At 38.4% G+C, this 13,091-nt stretch overlaps 1 protein-coding gene across 1 annotated transcript; it reads right to left on the minus strand.

The window, feature by feature from the left end:
• Window positions 1-2,817: 2,817 nt before the first annotated feature.
• Window positions 2,818-3,897, minus strand: LOC142167047 (uncharacterized). The gene is made up of 2 exons (XM_075227201.1): window positions 3,586-3,897; window positions 2,818-3,297 (listed from the first exon to the last, which is right to left on the minus strand). Exons 1-2 carry the CDS (start codon window positions 3,895-3,897, stop codon window positions 2,818-2,820), a joined length of 792 nt encoding a protein of 263 aa, XP_075083302.1.
• Window positions 3,898-13,091: the final 9,194 nt, after the last annotated feature.

Raw genomic sequence — 13,091 nt, forward strand, 5'->3', positions numbered from 1 at the left:
TGGCTGGTATGTCCGATTTGTTGCTGCTCCTACAAGTGGGTTAGTAGGAGAAGAGAATATGCCCTTCCCTGAGAAGTGGAACTTTGCACGTAAGTCTTTCTTTCAATCTTTTATTTCTCTTCTTTTTTTGTGAAGAACTTGTAATCTCGTAACTGTTTTACTTTTCTTTTTCAGCAACCATGGGAACTGTTGAGGAGATTCCTGATTTTTGTGGTTAGGTAGAGAAATTGTGAACCGTTGCTCCTATGGAAGAAAGGTCCTGGAAATACCTTTCAAACAGATTTGGATGGAAAGTTAAGACTCACAGTAACTTTCTCTTTCACTTTCTTCCTTACTTCCATGTTCATTTTGGAACTTATTAACCCCTTTCTTTGTTAGGGTTTCCCATTCGAGGTGTGAGTGCTACTTCAATCACTGCTTCGAGGCTCTCTCTATCAAAGCCTCAAGAGATAATCTTGAGTTCTTCGTCAAAAAGAAAAGTTGATAGACCACAGAACTCTGAGGATGAAGAAGAACGGGATGAAGGCTCGTTGGTTCGTAAGCCACGGGCTAGGAGACGGGTCATTTCAGATGACGAAGCTACTCCCCCTCCTAGTTATGTTCCCATGTCCGAGCCTGAAAATTCTACCTTAGTGAGTTCTGATGAAGAGATGCCTGCTGCACCCCGTGACTCTACTGAACAACTCTTTTCTCGTGGGTTTGATGAAGAAAGCTTTGGCTTTATATCCGAAGAAACGCCTCTTGCCACTTTTCATGCCTCTGCTCCGATTGAATCTCAGTTACCCGTTCCTGCTGCTGCTGCCACTGTTCTGCCCGTGGCTATTTTGACTTCCTCGACTGCCCCTACTGACAACTTCCCATGTTGAAGTTGGTTCCTCCAGTAATAGTAGGGCAATGAAATAAGTTACCATCGAGATTCCTGAAGATGGTAATCTTTTGAAGAAATCTGGCCAAGCTGATGTATGGCTGAAACCACTGATTGGCCCAGTTGAGAAGTCAAAACTGGAAAGTCACAGCTTTCTAATGTTGATGAACGATATCATGCATTCGTCTTTAAAGGTATAAACCTTGTCTTTTTATTTTACGTGATTTCTCTTTTACTTGTATCATTCCTCTTTTCATTGCGTAGATCAATCTCATCGAAACGGAGATGATGAAAAGGATCATCAAAAAAGGATTTGCTAAACCAAAAAGAAGCTTAAAGGATTTGCTAAACCAAAAAGAAGCTTACTCTGGGGAGCTTGTTCAAATGCTCACGCAAACTCAAGAAGATCTTCGTATATCCTCAGACAAGGTTCAGTTGAATGCTCTCTTACGATGTTGTTCAAATGCTCTCTTGCGATGCTGCCTTGAATGAGAAGGATGAATTAAGAGCTGAGGTTGAGCAGTGGGAAAAAGATTATGAGGCCCTTGAAGATAAAGCCGCTGTTGATGTTAGCTGGGATTTTTTGAACACTCGCCTCGAAACGTTAATGGAAGTAAGCCGGGAAGGCTTTGACTTAGATGCTGAGATTGCAAAGACTAGAGAGACGATTGAAAAGACCCAGCAGAGTCAAGGATTTTCTTCACCTGAGGTTGGCATTCCCGAGGGTGATGAAATCGCTCCTAGTGAGGCTGTTGTTCAACCTTCTCCTGCTCAAGTTGCTCTTCCTTCTGGTGATGATGCCACTCTTCATCCTACCGGTTCTGATTCTGCCTCACAGTGAAAGTTAAAAAGTTTGAAATGTTTCTTTGTTTTTTTTAATTGGTGGAACATTTGAAGATTTACCCCTGGTCCCATTTGGGGGTAATGTTTTCGAAAATCTTACCCCTAGTCCGTTTTGGTTTTTTTTTGTGTAAGACAATTAGGTTGGAACTAAGTTCATACTTAGTTTTAACCAAGTTATTATAATATCATCTTCTAAGTTTTTGTTCAACTTCTATGATATTTTATTCCGAGTTTCTGTACTACTTTTTTGTTATGCATTAAAAATGCTTCAGTACTTTGTGACTTTTTGAAACAAGCACGATTTATAAAAGAGGGCCCTTTTATAAACGACACTTAATGAAGAAGACGTCTCAACTTCATAATGGTGTAAACATACGAAAGAAGAAATAGGAACACACACGTTTCTTTGAATAACTTTGAGGAAGTTTTGTATCTTTTGAACTTTCAAATTGTATAATACTTTATATGTATTCAGGTATCATCTATAACTCTTTGATAACTGTTTTCTTTACAATAGATTTTACAAAATTCAATGATATATCTTGCAACCCATGCCTAAATATTGTCATTCGTAAGATTTTGAAATTTACATCCACGAGTATATTCTTCATAGGTTTTTGAATCAGGCTTGCATTTTTGGCTCTTGACTTTGCTCTTAACTTTCGATTGGTTGGGTAGACCATAGGCTTGACTTGAATTCTGACTTTTCCAGTCTTTTTTGCCTTCCTTATATATATATATATATATATAGTCCCCCAAGTGTTTGAGCTTTGAAGTATGAAATCTCGAGCACTTGATTATTCATTCCATGTGGTCCATTTCCTGAAAAGGAAAAACATACGAGACTCGAAAGTATATATAATTTAGATGATGACTGCTTAACCCTTTATATTTCCATCAGAAAGATTGCAACCCCGGACCGGGAATAATGTTGCTTCCGCGTGTCTTTCAGGTCTAATATCATCATTTGGTGTGGGCTAGCTTGTTGCCTATCATATAAAATTGTTAGTATAATTTTAACTGTACAAAACAAAAATCGTAATTGAACGATACCTGACTGTGGGTACTTCTTTTGCTCAGAAATAGTATTTCTTTAAATGAAAAATATTTCAACTCGAGGGTAAAACCTTTCCATCCATGGTTTCTAACTCGTAGGCACCTTTTCCAGCGATACCTCGAACTTTATAGGGTCCTTCCCAATTTGGATTTAACTTTCCTGCTCCGGTTGTTTTCATTGATTGGAAAACCTTTTTAAGAACGAAGTCCCCAATTTTAAAGTACCTGATGTGAGCCTTTCTGTTGTAGTATCGTTCTATGATTTGCTTTTGTGTTTCCATCTGTATTAAAGCTGCTTCTCTTCTTTGTTCGAGTAAGTCCAAGTTTGTTCTTAATTCCTCATCGTTCGACTCTTTCGTTGCCAATGTGAATCTCGTGCTTGGTTCTCCTATTTCAACTGGGATTAAAGCTTCTGAACCGTACACAAACGAAAATAGAGTTTCTCCTGTGGATGTTTTTGCTGTGGTTCTATAAGCCCATAACACTCCTGGTAATTCTTCAGGCCAATTCCCTTTTGATTTTTCTAGTCTCTTCTTCAAATTATTGATGATAATCTTATTTGTTCACTCAACTTGTCCATTTGCCATGGGATGGTAAGGTGAAGAAGTTATTCGTTTGATTTACCAACTTTGAAAGAACTCTGTGATTTTCAAGCCTATAAATTGTGGGCCATTATCACATCCGATTTCTTTTGGAACAACAAACCGGCATATAATGCTTCGCCAAATGAAGTCTTTCACCTCCTTTTCTCGTACCTGTTTGAAAGCTCCTGCCTCTACCCATTTTGAAAAGTAATCTGTTAACTCTAATAAGAACCGTACCTTTCCTTTAGCTTGTGGTAAAGGCCCTACTATATCCATTCCCCATTTCATAGATAGCCATAGGGAAATAACTGTATGTAATAACTCTGCAGGTCGATGCATATTGTTGGCATATCGTTGACACTTATCACATTTGGTTACAAAATTTTCTGCATCTTCTTCTATTTTAGGCCAGTAGTATCCTGCCCTGATTAGTGTTTTAACTAAAGATCTTCCGCCTGCGTGATTTTCGCAATGTCCTTCATTTACTTCCCTCATCACGTACTCTGTTTGATTGGGTCCAAGGCACCTTGCTAAAGGACCGCCAAACATTTTTTGATATAAATTATCTCGAATTAGGCAGTAACGAGCAGCTTTTTGTCGAAGCACTTGAGATTCTTTCTTGCCTTCAGGTACGATCCCGTACTGCAAAAAATTAACAATCTCGTTTCTACAATCCCGGGTTAAATTATTAAAGCTTACCTCATATTTATCCTGGTCAAGTGCTGAATGAAATAAATGTATTACAATAGCATTTTCTTCACTCGTTACTTCTGCAACTGAAGCAAGGTTAGCCAACGCGTCTGCTTCTGCGTTATCTTCCCTAGGTATTTGCACGATCTTCTATGATTGGAATTGCTTGATCAGTTCTCGTGCCTTTTCCAACTATTGTTGCATTCGTGCCTCTCTAGCAGTGTAAGTCCCCTGCATCTGATTGACTACCAGTTGAGAGTCACTTTTAATCATGATTTGCTCTATGGAGAGTTCTCGTGCTAGTTCCAAACCTGCAATTACAGCTTCATACTCTGCTTCATTGTTAGTAATAGGGTGACATTTAATTGCTTGTCTTATACTTTCACCTGAGGGTGGGATTAAGACAATACCTAAACCGGCCCCTTTGACATTTGAAGAGCCATCAGTAAATAAATTCCACGTACTTAGATTAGCTCCAGTAAAAATTTGTAATTCCTTTTCTATTTCAGGAATTATTTTTTGAATTAAAATCTGCGATGAAATCTGCTAAAACTTGAGACTTTATTGCTGTTCTAGGTTAATAAATAATATCATATTCACTTAGTTCTATTTTCCACTTGGCTAGCCTGCTTGACAATTCTTGTTTATTCAAAATATTCCTTAATGGATATGCAGTTACTACGGAGAGAGGATGGCATTGAAAATATGGTCTCAATTTCCTAGCTGCCATGACTAATGCTAAAGCTAGTTTCTCTAGATGAGGATATCTAGTTTCAGTATCTAATAAAGATTTACTAACATAATAAATAGGAGATTGTTTACCTTTGTCCTCCCTTACTAAAACTGCACTTACAGCTACTTCTGCAGCTGCAAGATATACAAATAGTTTTTCTCCATCCCTTGGTTTAGACAGTAGGGGAGGATTTGTTAAGTATGCCTTCAAATCTTTGAGGGCTTGTCGGCATTCCTCAGTCTATTTAAACTGATTTTGCTTCTTCAATACTGAAAAGAATTTAACGCTTTTCTCTGAAGATCTTGAAATGAATCTTCCCAAAGCTACAATCCTACCTGTCAATCTTTGTACCCCTTTTTTTCTTGTGAGTATATCAGGTATTTCTTCAATAGCTTTAATCTGCGCAGGATTTACTTCAATTCCTCTATTAGATACGAGAAAGCCTAGAAACTTACCTGAAGCTACACCAAAAGCGCACTTTTCTGGGTTCAGTTTCATATTATATCCGCGGAGGATCTCGAAGGTAGTTGAAAGATGTTGAAAATGATCTTCCGCTTGTGTAGATTTAACCAACATATCATCAATGTACACTTCCATCGTCTTCCCCAGGTGTTCTTGGAACATCTTGATCACCAACCTCTGATACGTGGCTCTAGCATTTTTCAAGCCAAAAGGCATGACTTTGTAATAATAAGTCCCCCTGTTTGTAATAAATGAAGTTTTTTCTTCGTTTAAGGGGTCCATATTTATTTGATTATAACCAGAATATGCATCTAGAAATCTTAATAATTCGTGGCCTGTGGTAGCATCAATCAATTGATCTATATGCGGTAAAGGGAATGAATCCTTCGGGCATGCTTTATTTAAGTCAGTGTAATCCACACAAACTCTCCATTTACCGTTCTTTTTCGGAACTACCACAGTATTAGCTAGCCAATTAGGATATTTTACCTCGCGTATTGAATCGATCTTTAAGAGTTTCTGTATCTCTTCACCGATCACTTAATTTTTGAATGATCCTTGCTTTCTCTTCTTTTGTTTGACAGGTATGAATGATGGATCTTCATTTAATTTATGAGTCATCACCTCCGGAGGTATACCTGTCATATCTGAATGGGACCATGTAAAACAATTCGCGTTAGCTTTTAAATATTCAATTAACTTACCTCTCCTATCTGGGTTTAACCTTGCTCCGATATGAATTCTTCGATCTGGCCATTGTTCGAATAGTGGAACAGCTTCAAGCTCCGTAATCGTTGTTTTAATATTTTCGTTCTCCTCTGGCTCTTGAATTACATCTGGTCTGGAGTCCACGTCTGTTTTTTTTTATATAATTTCTGTTGAAATTTGATTTACCGCATCTTTCTCACTTGCACCCGCATCTTTTTGACTTGCACTCGTATCTTTTTGACTTGTATTCGTATCTTTTTGACTTGGCTGTATCACCGAATTGATGCTCCTTAAAGTTTGTTGATCTCCTCGAATCTGTTGAATTCCCTATTTTGAAGGGAATTTGATAACCTAATGTAATATGGATGGCACAGCATCCATATCATGAATCCACGGCCTCCCAAGAATCACATTATAGGCCATATCTGTGTCTATCACTTAAAATTTTGTTTCTTTGATGACTCCTTCTGCGTATGTGCTTAGTTCAATCTCGCCCTTTGTAATAACGGTTGAGTTATCAAACCCAGATAAGGAACGTGCTTTTGGAACTACACGATCGCCCATCAGCATTTCGTTCACCACTCGTAATAGAATGATATTCACAGAGTTACCTGGGTCAACCAAAACTCGTTTTACATTAGTATCATGTATAAGTAAAGATATTACCAATGCATCGTTGTGAGAAATCATTAATCCATCGGCATCTGCATCATCAAAGGTTATGTTGCCGTCTTCTAGAGTTTGGCGAGTTCGCTTCCCGTCAGTTATTGTGAACTTTGTTGTTTTTCTCGCGGCTGTATAGGTTACGCCGTTGACTTCTTCTCCGCCGTTTATCACATTTACTTTTCTCTTCTGAGACAGAGGTTTTGGGGGCTCTTGCCTATTTTTCATGTAAGCTTGTTTGCCTTTCTCCCTAAACAATTCCGTCAGATAGCCCTGCTTCAATAAATGTTCCACCTCACCTTGTAATAATCTGCAGTCTGATATTCTATGGCCGTGATCATTATGGAACTCGCACCAAAAGTCTGGGTTTCTTCTATTTGGATTTGATCTCATATCTTTAGGCCATCGTACCTTATCCCCCATGCTTCTTAAAATAGCGACCAACTCAGAGGTACTCACGTTAAAATTGTAGTCCCCAATTCTTGCGTTTGTATTAGCATCTTTGTTACGTTCACCTCGATCTTTTCTGAATCTCAATGATGACGAACCTGAATCTCTATTTGCGAACTTGTGATCAGCCTGCACGTTTTTGATTTGGAACGAGCTTCTCGCCCCGAAGGTCCCATATAAGGCTCGTACCTATTCTTACCGGACCTCTTCTCAGATTCTGACCGCCTCGAACCTATTTTTTCTTCAACCCTTGACTGAACTATGATATCTTCTTCGATCCGTAACTTGGTACTGTACTTATTATAGACATCATTCCACGTCGTGGAAGGGAATTCTCGTAGGCTCTCTTTAAGCCCCCTCGTAGCTTCTAAACTTTTCTCGTTTAAATTGCTTGCAAATGCCATGGCTGCCCAATTGTCAGGTACTCTTTGTAGCAACATTCTTTCACGTTGGAATCTGTCTACGAATTCCCCAAGCAATTCTGTATCTCCTTGCTTTACTTTGAATATATCCTCCATTCTCTTTTCAACTTTTTATGCACCCGAGTGTGCTTTTATAAATAGATCTGCAAGCTCAGCAAAAGAGTCAATAGAATTTTCAAGTAAAAGAGAGTACCATGTTAACGCTCATGTAGTAAGTGTTTCCCTAAACTTTTTGACCAGCACAAATTCAATCTCCTGCTTGGTTAAATCATTGCCTTTTACTCCTGTGGTGAATGCAGTAACGTGGTCACGTAGATCAGTCGTTCCATCATATTTCGGGATGTCAGGCATTTTGAACTTTTTGGGAATTGGTAATGGAGCTGCGCTTGGTTTCCATGATTTTTATGAATATTTGTCGAAATCAACTCTTTTGATCACAGGTGGTACACCGGGTATTTGCTCAATACGGTCATTTTGTTCTTTCACTTGTTTCTGCAAGGTTAGTATTAAAGTTTGTAAATCAGAATTATTAGGCGTACCTGGTCTCCCATCACGTGACTCGTTGGGAGTTCCTCGCTTTCAGAATTAGCCAATCCTGATTGTGGAATTTCCACAGTTGCAGTATTGTTTGGTGGAGGTGTGGGTGGCACAGCTAGTAGTCCCCTCACGAAAGCTTGGAGAGCATCATTCACGTACTCAGCAATTAACTGCTTCACAGCATCCGGCTCGACAGTTTGTTCATTTCCATGTTGTTCATTGTTATGAGTAGTGGATCTTTCTGGTGATGCTTCTCTTGAATTGCGGGGGGTTCCTTGAGGTGACGGAACTGGAGTTCTTTCCACCTGCTGGTTGTTGTCATTGACATTCGATATGATTCAGTTGAGAGAGAGTGATTTGGAAAGTAAGAGAAGATTATCAGATTTCTGGTAACGGAATCAATTTGTTTAACCAAAGAATTAGATTCTCAGTCAAAGCCTATTTTTAGAAGTACTCGGGTTACTGATAATCAAGAAATTCAATATTCTCTCAGAAATAAGAAAGGAAATTAGAATAAGAAATGACAAAGTAATCAGTAGAAAACACAAGAAAGTAATTATATTCCAATAATCATCAGAACGTCCTTACAAATGACATTTCTTTCCCTTATATAGAGGTCTTCAAGTACAACGTCTTTTTCCTTTTATGACCGAGTCATTATGAGCATTAATGACATTAATGAAATATTATAATTGGTAATCGTAACTGTTAACCATCCACGCTCATTAATTGAAGATCCATGAATTTGCCCTTGTTACTGTCTTGGTTCATTCCACCGATACCTCTTCATATAACTTAAAGAGACTCGAGCAACCGTTTCTTTTCACCTCGTGGGTGAATTATTCGTATCTGATGCGACTCGTGTCTCTTTTAGTGCTCCTCTCCAGCTGTCGCTTTTCTAGTGATCCACGTGCCTTTCCATGTCAACCACATAATTAACTCCACATGTAACATTTATTTTTACCAATACACTTACTACCAAGAGACAATTGTTTTTAAAATTTTAAACTTATCCCTTATAATAATTTAAATAAAACAAATTTTAAAATTAAAATGCAAAAATAATAAAATAAAATAAAATATATAATAATTAAATTGCTAAATAAAAGTAAGTGATGGAACGGATGTACCAAATTGTCGGAGAAAAATAGAAACAAGATACGATAAATTGATGAATTGAAGACTTAAAAGTTAAAACTTGAATGTGAAACTTGCTCTTGTTAATTGGAATTTCACCTAATATACATAAAATCAAAGCTTGATAGCAATTCAAGTGAGGAAAAAAATGAGAAATAGAGAGAGAATAAGTAAAAATTGTGTGAAAAATAAAGAACAATAATAGTATTTATAGGTGGAATTAGGGTCAAAATATAATTTTATAAAGTTGATGGTAAAAAGTAAAATTTGTAGGGAAGGGGGTAGGTGGTATCTTGGGGGGAGAGTGGGGTGGAGAGACTATTATGGCCGTTTTTAGCCATTGGCCAACGGCTATAAAATGGCCAAACAATTTTTAAAAAATATTTGCAGTTACTGGGACAGCCTAGGCCGGCGCCTTGGTCAGCTAATACCCGGGCTAGCACTTGGGCCGGTCTCCTGGACCCCTACCCTAGACCCCTTCACCCGGTGAATCCGCAATCAAAGTGTGGTTCTTTTGAACTCAAAAGACGTAAATAGGTTAAAAAAAATTGAGTACCATTTTATATATAGTGCGATTATTCACCGCATTATACCTTAATGGACAAACGTGTCGTTAAGGTATAGTACGGTGAATAACCGCGCTATATATAAAATGTCCTGCCCCATCAATAATTCTTCTACATATAACTGACCACCAATAATTCATATGGGTATAGCGCGTATGATATATGCGCTAAATATATAGCGCATACTATGCATGCGCTATACATCAATTATTGTACCCTCGGACTGGTTTTTTTCTTATTTAAAGAGTTCCAGAATTAGGTAAAAGTTCATTCCGGATCCTTCAGGTCTTCCAAAATATTTTTTCGTTAAGTTATTTTGCATTTTGTCATAATGTCCGAAGAGCAAAAAAATTAGGGTTTCATTATATTGGGGGTGAGGTTGTGGTGGAGAATAACTCAGTACACTATAGTTGTTCTCCACAGTGTCATGTTATGTTGTCACTTACAATGGAGTACAATAGATTGGTATCATTGTTATGCAAAAATATGAGTGTGAGCAAACGTTCAGTGAATATTAAAGTAACTGAAAGATATCCGTATTCTGTTATTCCGCAAAGGGTTGCTTGTTATGCTGAGTTTAACATCGAAGACGATGAAACTCTGACAAATTTTTTGAGGACTCTGGATGAACACCGAGAATTTTTTGTGATAAAAATGTTGGAAATGTACGTCAAGGCTGAAGACGTTCGCAATAATGAGGTTACTCAAAATAGGGATATCCCTCAATCATCGTGTGATTTCTTTTTGGAGCAGTTTTATCCGAAATGGTTATGGGTGAAAGAGTTTGGCCAGATCTAAACTTATCTCCACGGGCGAATGCAGAGAGAGGACATAATTTCTCTCCAAGTTTTCATAATTCACAAGCCGAGTGGTAAACTTTAATTTTTCTTTGTGTTACTATATTTATTTTTATGTATTAAATGTGTATTAACACTCATATATTCCACATAGGGTACCGACCAGAAATAAATTTTAGAAGTTATGAACCAACGGACAGTTGAATATGCCTAGTTTTGGTGTATTGGATCATGGTGGTCCATCCGGGAGTCATCAATAACAGGATAATGTGCATCATGGAATATCAATACATTATAATATGTAAGTGAAGTGATAAAGTTTATATGTAATATTTGGATAAATTTGAGAAACTCATAATTTTATTGGTTGTGCAGTGAAAATGAGCAACTTGAAGGTCCTGTCCTTACTCAATTTCCCGAAGACGACATATTTAATCGGGATCTGGAAGATGCGTAGAGTCATGAAGATGATAGCGATTATGACAACAATGCTGACAAGTCTGGAGATGACACAACCTTCCCTGATGAGGGTGACGGTGAAGAGGACGAGAATGATGAACCTAATTTGACGAGGGAGCATCCTCCACCTCCCGTTAGACCAAGAGTGTACGAGTCCCATATGTCGTTTCATTCAAGGGATGTTCCCTACCTTAATCAGTTGCCAAGTATGCCGGATGTCGATGCCCTCACAAGGGATCTTGACAAAATTTGGACAGTAATATGGGATGAATCTAGAGCAACGATGTTGTCAAAGGGCATGCTTTTTGTTGATAAAGCGCGCCTAAGCAGGGCGGTGCGAATATACAGCATAAAAAAGTGTCGTGAGATCATGGTTCATGAGTCCTCTCCGGAATTATACAAGGTTATTTGTCGTAGATGGTTTCATGGTTGTAATTGGATGCTGCGTGAGAGAAAGTTGAAAACAAATATGTCGATTGTGGGAAAATACATTGGCACCCACAATTGTAAAATGGACACATTCAGTGGGAATCATTTTAACTTAAATGTTGTCTTGATTTCTCTTGTCTTGATTCCACACATTGAAGCCTCCATAAAGTATAAGATCAAAGAGTGTATAACATCTATCCACCAGGTATATGGATGTACCATTACCAAAAAAGACATTTCTCGGGCGTAAACGTGCGTTTGAAATTGTTTATGGTAACTGGGATAAGTCATTTGCCGCTCTACCCAGGTACACGGTTGCATTGCAATACTTTAACCCTAGGACTGTTATTGAATGGAAGCTTGACGGAGTTCGGGAATACCAGAATACATATTCAGATACGTGTTCTAGGCATTTAAACCAGCCATTGATGGTTTTGTGCATTGTCAGCCGGTAATATCCATAGATGGTACTCATGTCTATGGAAAGCATGATATTAAATTGTTGATCGCCGTTGCTGTAGATGCTAATGGAAGTATATTTTCCCTAAAGTTTGCTATATTTTCCAATTAAAGCCAAGAGACATGGACATTATTTTTGAACCATTTGAAGTAGCACGTTGTCAAACACGTTCAGGTATTTGTCTAATATCTGATCGGCATGGCGGTATTTTAAGTTCTGTACAGAATTTGCGTGCATGGCAGGAGCCGTATGCTTACCACTGTTACTGTGTTAGGCACGTAAACGCTCACTTCCAGAGGGCTTATCTGAACAAGAACTTGCATGATTTAATGTGAACGGCTGTAATAGATCACCAAGAGTGTAAATTCAGGAGGCGAATGGAATTGATTAGGCAGGAAGACCCAAAAGCCTATCGTTGGTTGATGCGACGTGAACTTGACAAGTGGACTTTGTATGCAAATGGTAATAGAAGATGGGAAATTCTTACTACAAATGTGTCAGAGTTTTTCAATGGGTTATTGAAGTCTGCACGTGGATTGCCTGTCACTGCCATGGTGCGGATGTCATTCAAGCAGATGGCGGAGAGGTTTGTTGAAAGATCTAGAGGTGCATCGTCATTGATGGAAAGGGGTGTTGAATTTATGCCACAACCAATGAAACGATTTGATAAATATAGGAAGCGAGCACAGTGGCATTCATTTTTGCAGTATTGCAGCGAGCGAAATATTGTTGAAGTTCGCACTGATCTGCATCACAACCTGGGGATTAATACACACACCGTCAATGAAGCCAGAAGATTATGCTCGTGTGAAAAATGGTCAATATATCACCTGCCATGCTCACATGCCATGAAGTGCTTTTAATATACAGGTTTCGCGGAAACGAGGTACATTGATAAAGAATATAGTATTGCTGCATACTTAAACACCTATAGTGGACAGTTGCAGTCAGTAGGTGCTGAGCATTATTGGCTGCCAGAATCATTTAAAATGGTGTGTAACAAGGATTATGTGTGTCAACATCAAGTGCAAAAAAACGAAATACGTATACGGAACTAAATGGATGTTAGTGATACCGTTTATGCGCGTAAATGTGGCATTTATTCCCAAACAGGACATGACCACCGTAAATGTCCTTCAGCTGGTTTGGGAAGTGGTGGTAATTCAGCTCCAAGTGGCAGTTTATCCAATGTGCCCAATTATCAAGGATAAACGTAGTATTTTATTGGAG

The sequence above is a fragment of the Nicotiana tabacum genome, chromosome 12, assembly GCF_000715075.1.
Source record: "Nicotiana tabacum cultivar K326 chromosome 12, ASM71507v2, whole genome shotgun sequence".
Taxonomy (NCBI): domain Eukaryota; kingdom Viridiplantae; phylum Streptophyta; class Magnoliopsida; order Solanales; family Solanaceae; genus Nicotiana; species Nicotiana tabacum.